Source organism: Thermothielavioides terrestris, chromosome 1 (assembly GCF_000226115.1).
Source record: "Thermothielavioides terrestris NRRL 8126 chromosome 1, complete sequence".
In the NCBI taxonomy this organism is placed as follows: domain Eukaryota; kingdom Fungi; phylum Ascomycota; class Sordariomycetes; order Sordariales; family Chaetomiaceae; genus Thermothielavioides; species Thermothielavioides terrestris.
Window position 1 is genome coordinate 3,752,843 of NC_016457.1, and position 15,841 is coordinate 3,768,683.

General features: G+C 58.9%; 6 protein-coding genes and 1 non-coding gene across 7 annotated transcripts; 2 read left to right on the forward strand and 5 right to left on the reverse strand.

Annotated features, from left to right (window-relative positions):
• Window positions 1-537: 537 nt before the first annotated feature.
• Window positions 538-632, reverse strand: THITE_t32. The gene has a single exon. It is a non-coding gene; the product is annotated as a tRNA-Ile (tRNA).
• Window positions 633-2,621: 1,989 nt separating this feature from the next.
• On the forward strand, window positions 2,622-4,223 carry THITE_2125708 (uncharacterized protein; the record flags this gene model as incomplete). Its single annotated transcript, XM_003649442.1, has 3 exons — window positions 2,622-3,094; window positions 3,154-3,688; window positions 3,753-4,223. The coding sequence occupies 3 exons, from the start codon at window positions 2,622-2,624 to the stop codon at window positions 4,221-4,223; spliced, it is 1,479 nt and encodes a 492-aa protein (XP_003649490.1).
• A 240-nt stretch (window positions 4,224-4,463) lies between these two features.
• On the reverse strand, window positions 4,464-5,861 carry THITE_120962 (glycoside hydrolase family 10 protein; the record flags this gene model as incomplete). The annotated part of the gene is made up of 3 exons (XM_003649443.1): window positions 4,464-4,478; window positions 4,744-5,423; window positions 5,492-5,861. 3 exons carry the CDS (start codon window positions 5,859-5,861, stop codon window positions 4,464-4,466), a joined length of 1,065 nt encoding a protein of 354 aa, XP_003649491.1.
• A 924-nt stretch (window positions 5,862-6,785) lies between these two features.
• THITE_2108053 (uncharacterized protein) lies at window positions 6,786-10,137 on the reverse strand. Its single transcript, XM_003649444.1, has 3 exons — window positions 9,891-10,137; window positions 8,874-9,808; window positions 6,786-8,808 (listed from the first exon to the last, which is right to left on the reverse strand). The coding sequence occupies exons 1-3, from the start codon at window positions 10,011-10,013 to the stop codon at window positions 6,918-6,920; spliced, it is 2,949 nt and encodes a 982-aa protein (XP_003649492.1). The 5' UTR covers window positions 10,014-10,137; the 3' UTR covers window positions 6,786-6,917.
• Window positions 10,138-10,922: 785 nt separating this feature from the next.
• THITE_2108055 (uncharacterized protein) lies at window positions 10,923-11,676 on the reverse strand. The gene is made up of 3 exons (XM_003649445.1): window positions 11,612-11,676; window positions 11,200-11,543; window positions 10,923-11,150 (listed from the first exon to the last, which is right to left on the reverse strand). Exons 2-3 carry the CDS (start codon window positions 11,499-11,501, stop codon window positions 11,003-11,005), a joined length of 450 nt encoding a protein of 149 aa, XP_003649493.1. The 5' UTR covers window positions 11,502-11,543; window positions 11,612-11,676; the 3' UTR covers window positions 10,923-11,002.
• A 233-nt stretch (window positions 11,677-11,909) lies between these two features.
• THITE_2108057 (uncharacterized protein) lies at window positions 11,910-13,426 on the forward strand. Its single transcript, XM_003649446.1, has 2 exons — window positions 11,910-12,364; window positions 12,434-13,426. The coding sequence occupies exons 1-2, from the start codon at window positions 12,250-12,252 to the stop codon at window positions 13,162-13,164; spliced, it is 846 nt and encodes a 281-aa protein (XP_003649494.1). The 5' UTR covers window positions 11,910-12,249; the 3' UTR covers window positions 13,165-13,426.
• Window positions 13,427-13,863: 437 nt separating this feature from the next.
• On the reverse strand, window positions 13,864-15,770 carry THITE_2038523 (uncharacterized protein; the record flags this gene model as incomplete). Its single annotated transcript, XM_003649447.1, has 7 exons — window positions 13,864-14,087; window positions 14,154-14,389; window positions 14,451-14,693; window positions 14,764-14,936; window positions 14,986-15,252; window positions 15,315-15,596; window positions 15,657-15,770. The coding sequence occupies 7 exons, from the start codon at window positions 15,768-15,770 to the stop codon at window positions 13,864-13,866; spliced, it is 1,539 nt and encodes a 512-aa protein (XP_003649495.1).
• Window positions 15,771-15,841: the final 71 nt, after the last annotated feature.

Consider the following 15,841-nt stretch of genomic DNA (forward strand, 5'->3'; position numbering starts at 1 on the left):
GCAACGCGAAACCAGCCCCTGAACCGCTCAAGCGGTTCGCGCCGGAGACTCCTGTTGCTCCAGCATCTTCTGTCTGGGGTTTCACGTTTCACCCCTTGACGAGCGCCAAAAAGCCTTGCCACCATCCGGGGATCGTTGCAGCTCCTTCCTGCCGGTATTTACCACCTGATCGTGCTCAGTATGTACAGCCAGCAGATTGATGGTTCGCTGAGCTGGCTTTGACTGCGCTTTTCTGTTCCGCTGAGCGGAATCTTGGACAGAGGCCAGCCAACCTCCTCGCAAGCAATACAACTGAATTCCAACATTGGGCTTTCATAATTGACACTGACATTACCATCCTGCTGGCTTTCTGCGCGTGTTGCTAGCAAGCGCTCACCACTCGACCACCCCTGCTCTGAGAACGGGTGCGAAGAACAAATGCTAGGCTCTCGCGCCCGAGAGAAGCCTCGCGACTGCACCAGATATAACCAAGAATAAAACAAGAACAAGCAAAAGTTGAGCCCTGGAGGTTATCCAGTACCCAACCAGCAATCTAGATGCCCAATAACAGGATTGAACTGTTGACCTTCGCATACCATATACGGGAATAACCGGTATTAGTACGACGCTCTAACCAGCTGAGCTAATCGGGCGTGTTGAAATGGGCTGCAGATAGACGGACCCCATCAGAGTGGAACGGACTCGATCGATTCGCTCAGGGTTGTTGAGCTATTCCGCACTTGCGAGTCCATAACCTGGAAAAATATGAGAGCCGGGAAATCAAAATAAGTCATGAAGTGCGGTCACTGCGTTGTGCTGAAACTCTATGTTGCGGAGGCCGGCATAGCGAAGGTAGTCCAGCTAGCTGGGGACTCCCCATCCAAATCTGACACCAGCTGACCGTATTGCTCCTTAGCGAAGTAATCTGCAAAGACGAAAGCCGGAGATGTAGAATCCTCTTCACCCTGCTATCAAGGTTCAGGAATGGTCCAGTTGACCTTGCTGCGTAGCTCATAATGTTAAATGGAAAGCAAGTTGTGGCCAGCGCCCCTTTGTACTGGACCCCATCATCGGTCTCCAATGGTTTGGATTCAAAGCTGACATACGGACTGAATTCAGCCCTGGCGCACACTAATTCGCTGATTCCGCCGGCCGACACAATTATGAAGTCAAAAACGGTAATCTTCCGGAAGCAGAGCTGGCAGCCAGGCTCGTCGCCCCCTTTCATCGGCCCGTCTGCTGTGTGGCTAAATAAGACGCTGCCCCAGCCCGGGCTAGCCGTGTTGAGCCGGCAGCCTGATTAAGCCTCCTTGCTTGCATGAAGATCCCAGGGACGGGGAAAAAAACCAATCGAGTAAGTGATCGGTCGATCGGGACCCCTTGCACTGTCTCCCACTGCGTCGGCCGTCAAAGATGCGGAGCGCTCGAATCTCAGCCTCTGACTCCGGCGGGGTGGCACGTTCACATGTTGGGCCCCCACGGCCGCGGACAACACGACCTGTATGCCCGCCTTGGCTTCTCTAGGTACTTAAGCCGTCGAAGCTCGGTGCCGGGTAATTTGAACCGTGCAATATAACCTAATCTGCGCTCCATCGGACAACGCAGACGCTGGCGTGCTGCTCAGGCGATTTTGCGGATGAGCGGGAAAGGCGCCGCAGCATGCTCTGGGACGCCACCTATCGTTCGAACATCCGGTGGTTGCCGCTACATGGCGTGTTTCCAGCCTTCTTGATGAGTTCCTAAATAGCACCGCAGCAAACCGTTATCGACGCCCAAAGCCGCTTAGACCCGGGAACGGGTATCTGGGACCTGCTCAGGTATAGAGACAGCACCCTGACAGCACCCTGACTTGTATTTCATTTTCCCCGAGACAGCGGTACCCCCAACCAGACGTGATGCCAACGAGGAGCATCCACTACGCTACGGCTCCGATTATTGATACCCCCCAACAAGCCGGTGACGGGTGACTCTCCCCCTTGGTGCTCCACGGAGGATCAACATAGACTTTCCCGGTGCTTTGCCCCCTTGTACTTGGAGGATCAACATAAGATTTGCCCGTGCCTGGCCACCTGTGCTTCCGATGATGCAAACCTCTGCAGGTTGAGATTAACTACGCTTAACCCGCTATCCCTCAGGCCTGCTTCGGCCTCCGCCGCAGCGGATTTCGGATTTCTGGATGACGGTTCCCGGGATAAGCCGCCCCTTTGCCCTCGAAGTCCCCGAGGCCCGCCAGCAGTTAATTAACTCGGGGCCGGCAAAGCGTTCTCGGCTCCGGTCTTGCTGCGCCGCGGACTGCGGTACACGTTTATGGCGAGACTGCGCGAGATATAAGTGATATAAGTGTCGTGAGACCGCCGTATGATCTATGACGGATGATGGCGCCATTTCCACTGTCTGTCGCTTCTGTCCTTCCGTAGAAAGGGTGAGAGGACTCGTCCGAGCTGGTAGGTACGCGCCAGCCATTCTTGCGGTAGAGTATATCTCGCTCCGCTCTTCCCCAGGTTTTCCTGCCTGCGATCTGACCCACCAGATCAGGAGCGAGCCGCGGAGATCCCGCATGAGAACGCAGAGCCCCTGTTCGCCAACGCCAGACATCTGCCAGCGACGCCATCTGTGCAACGATCCTCCCCCCAGCACTCTCCATGCACCCGCTCATCTCCCTTTCCGCCCTGCTGGGCTTAGCGGGCAGTTCACACGCCTTAGCCTTGGACAAAGCCGCTGCACTCGCCGACTGTTTGAGCAAGGCGAGCGTGCCGGTCGACGCCCCCGGTTCCGCGGACTACAAACTCGACGTCTCGTCTTTCAACCTTCGGCTCAACTACACGCCCGTCGCCGTTGTCGGGGTCAACACCACCAAGCAGATTCAAGATGCGGTCTCCTGCGCGCGGCAGCTCGGCCTCAAGGCCAATGCGAAGTGCGGCGGACACAGCTACGCTTCGTTCGGCCTCGGCGGGGAGGACGGGCACCTGGTGATCGAGATGAGCAGGATGAACAAGGTGGTCTTGGATAACGATACCGGCATCGCGACGGTCGAGGGCGGCGCACGGCTCGGTCATCTCGCGGTGGAGCTGTACACGCAGGGCAACAGGGCCATCAGCCACGGGACCTGCCCAGGGTGAGTCTAGTTTACCCCAGAGGAGACTTATACACGGATATCGGCTAACACCATTGCAGCGTTGGTGTCGGCGGACACGTGCTGCACGGCGGGTACGGTGTAAGCTCTCACACGCATGGGCTCGCCGTGGACTGGCTGGTTGGTGCCACCGTGGTCCTCGCCAACTCGACCGTGGTCAACTGTTCAGAGACCGAGAACCGCGACCTCTTCTGGGCGCTGCGCGGCGCGGGCGGGTCCATGGGCATCGTGACCGAGTTCCGGTTCAAGACCTTCCAGCCGCCCGAGAACCTGACCACCTTCATCGCGTCCGTGCAATGGCCGACCGAGACGAGGGCCCTCGTTGGCGTCAAGGCGGTCCAGGAGTTTGCCCAGACCATGCCGGCCGAGCTCAACATGCGCCTGTTCATTTCCAGAGACTTCGTGAACCTTGAGGGGCTGTACTACGGCGACAAGGCCGGGCTGCAGGCTGCTCTGGCACCGCTACTCAAGATAACGAACGCGACGTTGGCGTACGCGCAGACGGGTACATGGCTGGATCAGCTGAAACATTTCGGCGGTGGCACGAACCTCGACCAGGGACACGGCCACGTGGAGGTGAGTGAGCTCGTATCAAGTTGTCAACCTACGAGACAACTCTCCTGCTGACTTCAACGCCCAGCACGAAACGTTTTACTCCACCAGCCTGTACACCCACGCGCTCGACGACAGCCAGCTGCAGAATTTCGTCAGCTACTGGTTCACGCAGGCGAAGGCAAACAAGCGGGACTGGTACGTGCAGATCGACCTGCACGGCGGTAACAACTCGGCCGTGGCCGCGGCGCCGGCCGACTCGACCTCGTACGCCCACCGCGACTACCTCCTGATGTATCTGATGTACGACCGCGTCGACAACGGCGTGACCTACCCGGCCGATGGCCGCTCGCTGATGGAGAACTTCGCGAGCAACACGACGCAGGGCATGGCGAAGGCCGACTGGGGCATGTACGTCAACTACCCGGACTCCGGGCTCGACCAGGCGGACGCCCAGGCCAACTACTGGGGAAGCAACCTGCCCAGGTTGCAGGCCATCAAGAAGGCGGTGGACCCGGATGATCTGTTTCACTATCCGCAGGGCATCCTGCCGGCGTAGGGGTTCGGGGCGGGCTCGAGGGCTCCTTGGTCTGCTTCCACGGGCAGATAGTGGCTTATTGTCGAAGATTGCATGTACAGAGAATGGGCATTGCATAGCATGGGGTAGGGTATCGGTCATTGTCCAACCGAGATATATGAAACACACACATCCAGCAGACCATAACATCTCCACTACCTCTGACCTTCCAGAACGCTGTTATGAAACAACGGCGTTTGCGTCAGCACCAGGACACATTCCTCATCGAAGACGCCTCTACTTATGCCTCATACACATCCATTTGACACCAACACCAACGCCAACGCCTCGCCATGCTCCCCGAGCCCCCTTAAAGCAATATCCACGCCCCCAACACCGCCCAGCCCACCAACGCCGCAACTGCCCCAACCGCAACCCTCCCGGCACCGCTAAACACTACGCTACCCGCCCCAAAGGACGGCCCAGGCGAGCCAACCGCCGGCCCACCACCCACCGTCCCATTCCCCGTCACATTGCCACCACCACCGCCCCCCGTAACAGCCCCCCTCAACAGCGCCACAAGCGCATCATAAGCCGGCTTGCGGCTATAATCACTAGCAAACAGACACGCCTCGCCCCGTCCCGGGAACGCGGCCGGCACCCAGCTGAACTTGTCAGTGAACTGCCAGACGGTGACGCCCACACACCGGGGCACGTCCAGACACGATCCGACAACAGCGACGTAGTCGCGCGCCTGCTGCGCCAGCGCGGCCGCGCTCTCCGGCAGGGCCGTCTGCGCCACGTCCAGCTCCGTGTATGCGACCTCGAGGCCGAGGGCGGTGAACCGGCGCAGGGTGGCGGCCAGGCTGGTGCGCGGCGGGGTGTGGTTGACGGCGAGGTGGGCCTGGAAGCCGACGCCGTCGATGCGGGTTTTGTTGGACTGGAGCAGCTGGACGATGCGGAGCGCGCCGGCCGTCTTGGCGGGTGTGGTCTCCAGGTTGAAGTCGTTGTAGTACAGCTTGGCGCGCGGGTCGGCGGCGGCGGCGGCGCGGAAGGCCAGCGGGATGAAGGCGCTGCCGAGCGTCTGGAAGAAGACGGATTGTCGGAAGGTCCCGTCCTCGTTGAGCGCCTCGTTGACGACGTCCCACGCGTAGCACTGCCCCGCGTAGTGCGTCACGACGTTGGTGATGTGCGCCGTCATCACGGCGCTGAGCGTGGCCGGGGTCCAGCTGCCGTTGGCGACTGGGCTGGAGGGTTAGCTCCGGGGAAGGGATTGAGGGGTGAGTGGGTTGAGAGATAGATGGGCTGACCGAAGGTTGGCAGCTGCGAGTACCAGACCAGGGTGTGGCAGCGCAGCATCTGGCCGTTGGACTTGACCTTCTGGGCGACCTCGTCTGCCTGGGTGAAGGAGAACTTGTCCAGCTGAGGCTCGGTCACCTGCCACTTCATCGAGTTTTCGGGCGTGAACATGCCGAACTCGCTCTTGTTGGTTACGATGGCCATGTAGGCCGGGTCGTTGAAATTGCCCGTGTCCATGGCGGTGCCGAAGTACAGCTTGCCGGCTGCCACCATCAGCGAGTGCAGGCCTTCGCCCTGGGTCTGGTTCTGTGCGGCTGCGGGCCTGCCGGCGGCCAGGAGTAGGCCCGAGGCCATCAAGAGGGCCCGGGCTAGTCTGGCCATGTTTCGTTGTTTCGTTGTTTCGTTGTTTCGTTGACGGCCTTGGTAGCCCCCCGATGTGCCAGAGAGTGTTTATTACTACGAACACAAATTCCTGTTGCTGGGCTTGCTCTGGATGTTTATGGCAATCAGCGAGCAACCGCGCACTTGTACGTACTTCGGTTTGTATCCCAGACGCCGCACCCAAGCTTCCGGTTCCGTGGTGATCAATGCCGCGACCAGGCCGTCGCCGCATACTACGCCAGCGTCTCATGAGGCTTCAAACGCGTGCTGGCTTTGCTTATGACCATCTGGGTTTAGCAGCGTCAGGACGATCCAGTCCAGCGCAGGCGATCTTGCATGTTTCAGAGCGGGAATCTTTACTCCTGAACCACAGCATGTGCCTAAAGTCAATGCACCTTCATGCAATTGCGCGCCGTGAGCGCTTTCATCCTTCTGTACATCGCATTGCTCCGTCATGCGAGTTATTTCTTGGTCTTGAGCCACCATGTGCGGTTCCGGTTTCGATGCTCTGGAGCAGGGGTCGTGAACTAACCGGCTTCTCACAAGTAGTCTCAGCTCTCTATGGAGAGGACGGCCCGCAGGACCGTCGGATGCAGGCATGGTTTGGGTTGCTTCGAGAAGGTAAGAGATGGCAAGGTGCCAGCGACCCAGGCTTGCCTGGCCGCATCACAGAAAAGCGGATTTCGCAAATTATGTACAGTCTTCTCGCTCTGCCTTCGCTAACATCGATGTCTGGACCCTCACGATGACGGTGATGGAGAGAAACCAAGCAAGCGGCCGAATAAGGAGTTAAAAGATGCAACGGCCGATCTAAACCAAGTAATTTAGTAACAAGAAGAAACAAAAACAATGCCCGCGAACCATAGACGCCAAACCATGCTGAAGAACCCAGTGCCAAGCCTCCATCCTGACCCTTTCCCTCCGCGCCAATCCATCATCACATCACGACACGACACAAACAGACCGCGCAACAACATCACCCGCCTCGAAGGCAGGACCGACCCCAGCCAGTCCCCCCCTTGCTTACCCCCTGCCTGGCAAGTCCCCCGCACCGCGCTAAGCAAACCGCACCTCATCAAACAGGCCGGCTCTGACCTGCACCAAGCTCGCGAGCTCAAACAGGAACGACTGCAGCACAATGGCATTGGTGAGCACATGGGACACCGACACGGTGCGGTCCTCGGCGGCGCTGCCCTGGGCCGTCCCGCCCTCGCCGTCCGCCTCCGCATCCGTGTGCCCGTCCTCGGACGGCGCAAGCAGCGCGTCCTCGCCGCCGCCCTCGGCGGCCTTGGCCTCCTCCTCGTCCGCGGCGAGCTTCTCGTCGGCCGACGACACGCCGGCGGCGGTGCGCTGGCGGTCGAAGCTCAGCCCGATGGGCTCGACATTCTGCTGCTTCTCGGCGGGCTTGGTGGTCACGGGCAGGCCGACCCGCCGGGCGAGGAGGCTCTGGTCGATGGCCTGGAAGGCTTTCGCCTGGCTGGCGAAGACGTCGCCCCGGTCGTCCCAGGAGCCGGGCATGACGGAGTGAGGGACCGGGTTTCCCGGAGAGAAGGACCGCCCCGACTGGGCTCGCGGTCGCAACGCCGTCTCGGCAGGGGCGACAGGAACGGGCGAGGACCGGTCTGAGCCGGTTCGTTTCGCTTCCTTGCGGCCGCGGGGGCTGCCTGAGCGGGTCGGCGTGCCGAGCTCGGAGAGAATGCGCTGGGCGAAGCCTTCAAGGCCCGATGGCCGCTCCCGCGAGGTGTTTCGGCTGCCGTCAAAGATTGCCGGCCGTTCTGCGGCGGGAGCGCTTGTTGTGGCCGCTGATGGATGTGGAAGGGGAGTCTTGGCTAGCGGGGGATGGAGAGGCAGAGGCTGGCTCGCGCAATCCGCGATCTGGAAAGCCTCGCGCCGCTGCTGCAGCAGGTCGTCGAAGCGAGGGATCGTTTCTCGGTAAGCTGCTACCTGGTCGCAGAGGGCTTGTAGGATCTTGAGCAGGCGAGGGAGGCTCGACTGGATCCACCTGGGGCGACGACGAGACTCCTGCATGGACTGCATCTGCTTGTACTCGACGTACTCTTGAGACTCGGGGTCTAGTGGCGGCTCTGGCAGAGGTGGGCCGTCGTCCTCTTCCTCGTAGACGTAATTCTGCGGGCTGCGCATGAACCAGCCCTCCAGGTGCATGAACCCACAGGCGGCGAGGTCGAAGATGGCTTCGGTCAGGGCAAGATTGATGTCGACAGGGTTGAGAAAGAAGGTCTCGAGCCGGTCGAGCACGATGTTGAGCAGCGGGTCGCTGGGGTGTAAAGTGTGAGACCGGACGTCCCTTGGTGCGCCCGGCAGGCTGTCGGGCACCGCCGGCAGCTTATGGTTGTGGGTAGAAGTCTTTGGTGTGACCAGCTTGATGGAGCAGGGGTGGTTCTCGAGTCGTACCAAGGTGTCCTTCAGGGTGTTGTCGTAGATCTCGTCGAAGTTGTCCTGACCCCCGATACTTCCTGCTAGGGACATGAGGTACTCGACCTCCTGCTGGTGAGCACCCAACGTTCGGTGACTGGACTCGCCGAGCACGCCTTCTGTGTAGAGCAGGGTGATGACAGCGTACCGGTGATGCCTCTTAAGGATCACGGATACTAGCTGCAGAGTGACGTAGACCGTCTGATTGTTCTGCGACCGGAGGCAGGCTAGGATCAGATCAACGAGGTTGAACAGCAAAGGGTCTGCTGCAGTTCCGCCTTTGGAGGCCATCATGGTTGCGAGGTCCAGCGACTTGCGCTTGCGGGCGGCGCTCACGACGTCCCCGGAGTCAGCGCTGACGGATCCCACGATGTCAGGCAGACCCAGCAGATAATGCAGTATGAGATTGACCATGTCGGGATGGTCCAGCGATTCCAATATGCGCCGGAGATAGGTCAGGACGGCGACAGACGAGCCGCCGTCGACGTCGGAAGACTCAAGCAGTGAGGGGTATCTGCGCCGAGGTGAGCAAGAAGGCCGCTTGGGAATTTGCGTACACGGGGAGGCCAAGACACGCACAGCAATTGTTGCAGAAAGATGACCTGAAAGTGCTCCAGCAGGGTCGACTTGACGTCGACCGATCTACAGTGGTTCAAGACATCCTGCCAGAAGAGCAGGTGGGAAAGGAAGGTATCCAGATGCGACTGAAACTCGGGGGAGCAGGAGCTGACCACTTCGTAGTTGGACTTGGGGTGCTGATAGTCGGAGAAGGCCAGGATGGGCGGGAGTTCGTCGGGCGGGTGGTCGATCACGAGCTTGCGGCTCAGCTGACTATACAGAGCGCCCAGGCCGGTGGCCATCAGAGTGGAGAGATCGCTCTCGACGATCCACTGCTCGAGCATGACGGAGCTCGAGGCGGCCTCGATCACGTAGAGCAGGCCGGTCCGGGCAAAGTCGCCGACCTTGCCCTCGTGGTGGATGTAGTCCATCAGCAGGTAGAAGAGCGGGAAGTCCTGCTTCTGCATCCTGCCGGCGAACTTCTCGCGGCCGTCCAGGGGCTTAGCCGTTGGCTGGCCATCATGATGCGACTTGAACCAGGCGGTCAGGATGTCGGGATCGAGACGAATCTTGGTCGTGATGTTGAAGGCGAGCTCGACGATGCGGGCTTCCGTGTCGGCGCCCAGGCGGATGGTGTTGGGGCCGGTGATGCGGACCAGCAGGTTGGTCAGGCTGGCAGCGAAGGCGTCGGTCTCGACGAAGGCCTCCTCCTCGCTCTCGACGAGACCGGCGAAGAAGAGCACGGCCTCCTTGATGATCCACTCATTGAAGGAGCTGGCGGCAATCTTGGCCACGGGGATGTAGACCTGCTTGGCGGCAGCAAAGGCGATGCACGGATGGGGCAGCGGGCGGCGGGACTCGTCGCTCAGGATGTGGGTGAGCTCCTGGAGGCCGATCTCGATGCGCTCGGCGGCTTCGTGGTCGCTGGCGAGGTTGGACGAGGTGCGCCACGTGTGCTGGGAGGGGAAGACGGGTCACCGAGTCAGTGGGCAATCCATCCCAGCTTGCGGAACACAAAAGCAGCGCGTCGTCGCTCACCAGCAGCTGGCTGTACTCCTTCTCGAAGCGGTGCAGGCGGCGCGCGGGATCCTTGGCGAAGTCCCTGCGGGAGCCTGCTGACGACAGCGGCGTGTGTGCTAGGAGGCGCGACCAAAAATCCATGGTGTCTTTGGATGCATCTCGAGGCCGGGTTGCAGGAGGAGTGCAGACGGCGGGCTGGGCGGGCTCGCTGTCCGGGAGCTCTTGCTCGCTCGCATGAACTTGCTGTGTTTCCACATGTCGCGAAATTGTTTGGCCGTTTTGGGCGAGCTGTCCAAACCAGGCAGGCCCCTCGGTTCCTTCACCGACCGACCGTTCGGCAGCTGCAACTGACACCGAGAGGGATCCCTGCGACCCACCGGTGCCAAGCAGGCCCCACCACTCGCTTCACACACCGGGCCACTTTGCTTTATCATCGTTCCTGCTGTGCTTGGCGCCAGTGCCCTCGCTCGGACGTAACGGAAGTCCTTCCCTCGGTGTTGATACCGACGACCAATGTTACGCTGAACGTTGCCCCAGCTTGCCTGGCGGACAGCTGCAGAGATGACCGGGCTGACGCTTATCTCAGCCCTCAGACCTTCTTTCATTGCGTTCTCTGTTTTCCCGGCCTACGGCCGGGAGTGGTCCGTGCCCAGGCCTGCCAAGACGTAATGCTATACTAGTTTGTATGTAACACTGTCTGCTAGACCCTTCTGAGAACCTGGCCCACTTTTTGCAGAGAACGCCTTTGAAAGAGGTCTGAGAGCAAAATTCGAGATCTGGGGGGGGTTGGGAACGCTTTTGTATGGGAGCCGAAAAAATCTGCCTTAAACACTCGCCAATATCTCCACCACCACGCATCGTATCGCGATGGCAATTACAGTCTGAAGATCGCCGTTGGCAGGCGATTCTAATGCGCCTATTTTTGTATACGTGGCTACGTTGTTTTCCTGGATGGTTACCTCGAACGTAAGTTCTTGGGTCGGGAACGCCTTTCTTCCTAGTCGATGACCCCTATCCAATTTCCACAATACTGCGTCAAACTCGATCAAATTTGACAGCGACGTTGCCCGGCTCTAGGCGATCCTCAGAGCCTGTTTTTCCGCCCCCTGATCAGACCTTTTAGCTGAACCCTAGCCCGGAGGGTGTGGAAAATGGACTTTGACGAGCTTGATCGCGGGCATCCTGGGCTTGTGGGCATCTTCCTGGGTTTGCGGGCATCCTGGCCAACGCGGGCATCTTCCTGGGCTTGCGGCCATCCTCCTGGCCAACGTAGGCATCCTGGGTACCGTTAGAAAGCGTATAATCTAGTGATTTAGGAGCAACTTACGGATCGCCAAAATACCCAGTTTTGATGGTGTTGTGGCTGTCGGCGCAATTCGCCCTGCTCCTTGCGTGCCCTGACCGGGCCAAATCACGACCTTTGCACTCAGACCAGTTTGGGCTCAAATTGCGATGGGCGCTCTGATTGGCCACAGGCAGTGTAGTGGGGCAGTGGTGCAGGCTAAGCCGGTTTGAGGCCCGCGCAGCGGGCCAATACAGCCCAATACTGGTCTGAGGTCTGAGATAAGCTGACGCCAGGTCACAGCCGTTGTCGCTCTCCTCGTCCGAGAATTTCGGTATGCCCGCCATACTTCTCTATGCTTGCAGCGACACGACAAGACCTTCTTCTCCCTGTTTCCTGCTGCAAGATACCAAGTTGGCTTGCGGATCAAAGCCAGGGACCTAAGCCGAGATCTCACCTTGCTCTTCTCGAAAGTCAGGTGCATCACACGCCCTCACTCCTCAACAGCAGTTTCCAAACACCGGGATAGCAACATCATCTGCGATAGAGGAGGAAGATTTCCCGACGCTGGACAATAATGGGTCATCGCACCCGGGTCTCTATGACAGGAACACTCGCCCGATCATCCAATGTTCCCCGCGTCAACCGTTCCTCCGATGTTCGGCAATTGCCGCGCGGAGGAACAAATGCGGGCTGTTACCCATCAGCCGTGGAGAAGGTGGCCTCGAGACGCGCCCGACACAACGCCGTCAGCCAGCGCAGGGCTGGATCAACGGGGTGGATCAACCGAACTGTCCCCACCTTGCATCGCTCTTCGGCATCAGTCGATAATACCAGGTAGTGTAGTATACTGTGTAGACGGATAGTTATGGGTTCCCACTCATCTCGCTCTCTTCTGTTACGCCGTGCCTGATCGCGGGGAAAGCATACCGCGTCGAATGTGCCTCGTTATCCAGAGGACCCTTAAAGGATTCCCGGCCCCTTCGCTGCCCTCCTTCAGCACTGTTCTACAAAGAACCCAGACTTCAACTTAACGATCTGCTTGCTTGAGCCTCGGCGAACTGTTTTGGGCGCCCACGTCTACCGACCGCAGTCATGGTATCATCAGCCGCTCCCTCGTCAACCGATGCTAATGGCACACATTTCGTGAGCACCCTGCCAGGACCAAACCACAGCTGGCAGGTCACTCTCTCTGGCAAGGTTATTGCGAGTAAGCATCCATATGTCCCCCAGCATTTCCACATCTCGACGTGGCAAGAACTGACTCTCGTGCTTTCAGTCACCGGCGCCAACCAGGGCATCGGCCTGGGCCTCGCAGAGGTCTGCTTGGCGAACAACGCAGCACACGTCTACTCCCTCGACATCTCAGAACCCGGCGAGCCGTTCCGGGAGCTCGCGTCAAAGAACGCGGACAGGCTCTCCTACATCAAGACCGATGTCACATCAGAAGAGTCAGTCGCCGCGGCACTGGACAAGATCGTGTCCGAGCAGGGCCGGCTGGACGGCATGGTGGCCAACGCGGGCGCCACCAAGCACCAGCCGGCGCTGGACTTCACGCTGGACCAGGTCAAGCGCCTGTTCGAGCTCAACGTCTTCGGCGCCTGGATCTGCGCCACGGCCGCGGCGCGCGTCTTCATCAGGCTGGGCATCAAGGGCGCCATCGTGCTGACCGCGTCCATGACGTCGTACCGCCCCAACCGCGCGGCGCCCAGCGCCCCCTACGGCGGCACCAAGGCGGCCGTGCGCAACATGACGCACACGCTGGCCATGGAGTGGGCCCAGTACGGCATCCGCGTCAACAGCGTCAGCCCCGGCTTCGTCAAGACCGCCCTCACCTACTACGTCGAGACCAGCCCCGACTGGGACACCAAGATGAAGTACTACGGCGGCATGCCGAGGCTCGCGCTGCCCCAGGAACTGGGCGGCGCGTATGTGTACCTGCTCAGTGACACGGCGACGTACACAACCGGCATTGACATTCCCATTGCCGGCGTCGTTGGTGCGTGGTAGAAAGGGGGGCTTGGTCTCGGAGTAGGTTTGGCTTTGGCGCACAACCCGGCAACAAGGGTATGCGAACGGATGCGCAGGACCTCCGGGTATGAAATGTATATACATTAGAGCGTTCTCCCTAGAATCCGATCTTGTCTCGTCATGCGTCTTTCCTGACACTCGCCGGGCCGTTCTTCGGGAACATGTAAATAATTACGACCCGCACCAGTAATTGAAGTTGAGCAATACTGGGGCTCTTGCTCACATTTATGCTAAGATCAAGAATGCAGAAACATCATAGCTTACGGTGCACCACTGGCTCCGACGATGCTGCTGATACAAAGGAAGTGGTATCTTTTACTTTTCGGCGCTCCGGGCTACATGCCTGCGATGAATTTCAGACTTGCCTCTATCTTGGAACTTCATGAACCGTTGAGATGCTTGTGAGATTGCGTCAGTTGCAAAGTGGATATTTGGCGTCATGACAGAAGGATACACTGCTATAGCAAAGCCACGCATTATCTGGGGCCCGTCAAATGACATTGTGAGATCAGGTTTATGGCCTTTGCGAGCCGCGCAGATTCTTCCGCTATATATATGCACATACATACATCGATGATACCCATGTTCCTTCAGGGGTTACGGCCCTCTCCGAAGAGAGTCTCCGACACCTCGTGATCGCCTAGGTGTTAAGCCGCACCTGCTCGTGTTGTCAAACCATCACATCTTCTCCTTCTTCATCTCGTCGTGTTCAACCATACCACGGGCGCCCTCAGCCGGCTCCTTTGCCTCGCGAGCAGCGTTCATCTCGGCCTCCTCGCTGGCTCTGCGGTTCGAGATAATGGCAGCGAGCTTTTTGCGGGAGCCAGGACCGATCAACCAGGTCGGATTGTTCTCGAAGAGCACATCCACGTCCTCGAGGTTGGCTCTCAGGGTCTCGGGAACTGCAGCGGACTGTTTAGCACCACCACTACATTTGCCGGAGGGCTTGGAAGAGACATGGCGCTTACTGAGGAAGTAGATCATGGGGATGAAGGCGAAGTTCGTTCCCGCCCACAGGATGTAGGTGCCGTACTTGATGTTCTCGATGAGGACGGGGGATATCATGACCACGAAGAAGTTGCACAGCCAGAAGAATGCTGTGGCGATCGCCACCGACTTGGCGCGAGTCTGGAGTGGCGTGAGCTCGACGGGCAGCAGGAACGGAATGCCGTCGAATCCAATGGCGAGGAACGTGTTGAAGACACTTGTGATGGAAGTTAGCAATTTTCATAATTAGAGCAGGATGGGGGAGAGAGAGAGCATACAATAAAAAGACAGCTGCCACGTATCCCGCTGCTTTGTTCGCCGGGTAGGCGATGCATCCAGCCAGGACAGCCATGCTGATACACTGCCCGACAGCGGCAAAGAGCATGATTGGCCGACGTCCGACACGGTCAATGAGCGGGATGGGGATGAGTGTGGCGAGCCAGTATTCGAGACCGTTGAATCCAGAGACAAGCAGACTCGTGTCTCGGGACATGCCCAGCGTGTTCTGGAAGATGACGGGCCTGGGTAGGCAAGCAGGATGTGAGTAGGCAGGCGGCTAGATCAACTGTAGGTGTATGAGTGTGGGCTTACGCATAGTAGGTAATCAGGTTGACACCACTGATCTGAAGCATGCAGAGGGACACGACGGCGAGAACCAGCCGCTGGAAGAATCTGGGTCGGCCCTGGGTGAAAAGTTGACCCCAGCTGCCGTCTCTCGCAGCTTCTTCCTCGAGGTTTCGCTCGATAATGGCCATTGCGATTGTCTATCACCGTAAAACATGGTCAGACATGATCTGGGATCGTCAATGCAACCTGAAGGGATCGGCTCACAGTGGCTTCGGAGCGTTCCACGGGATCCTCAACGGTCGAGAGCATGTCGAGAACATCACGGGCTTCCTTGAGACGGCCTTGCTTGATCAAGGCGCGCGGAGAGTCTGGAAGGAACATGGACAAGATGATTGTAGCGCTGGAAAAGACGATCTGCAATGCCAGCGGGAACCTCCACGACCAGTCCGTATCGACGGTCAGGTTGGATTTGTTGACACCGTAGTCGACCCAGTACGCAATGCAGATGCCGAACTAGACCAGAATGTAACAGTCAGTATCGCTCATGTCAGTTCCAGATCTTCTGTTTTACTCACAATGTTGACGTTGAGCTGCCACAGCACAGCCCTTCCTCGGTTCGCTGCCCGGCAGCACTCTCCGTTCCAAGTCGGCAGCACCGCGACCGCCATGCCATTTCCAACGCCAGTGACAATGCGCCCGACAATGAGATGAGGCAGGGTGAAGGCAGACGCCTGTAAAATGGCCCCGATGATGACAATCGTCTGCCCCAGCATCACGGTGATTCTCCGTCCGAACCCATCGCCGCCGAGAATGACCGAGAGGGCTCCCGCAGCGCAACCGATTTCGTACACGGCAACCTTCAGAGTGTATCATCAGCTTTCACCCTATTCTCATCTTGTATCAAGGTGGAGGCGTACCGTAAAGCCTTGCATGGTCGGCGAGTTGCCGTACGAGATGGAGGGGAACGTCCTCTCAAAGGGACCGCTGGTAAGGAAACCGCCCATGACACCCTGATCATAGCCAAAGAGCATGTTTCTAAACAAGTAACGAATTAGCCAAACGCTGCCCTGGCGAGCCCTTTGTCGTCTGATGCTCTGCATCC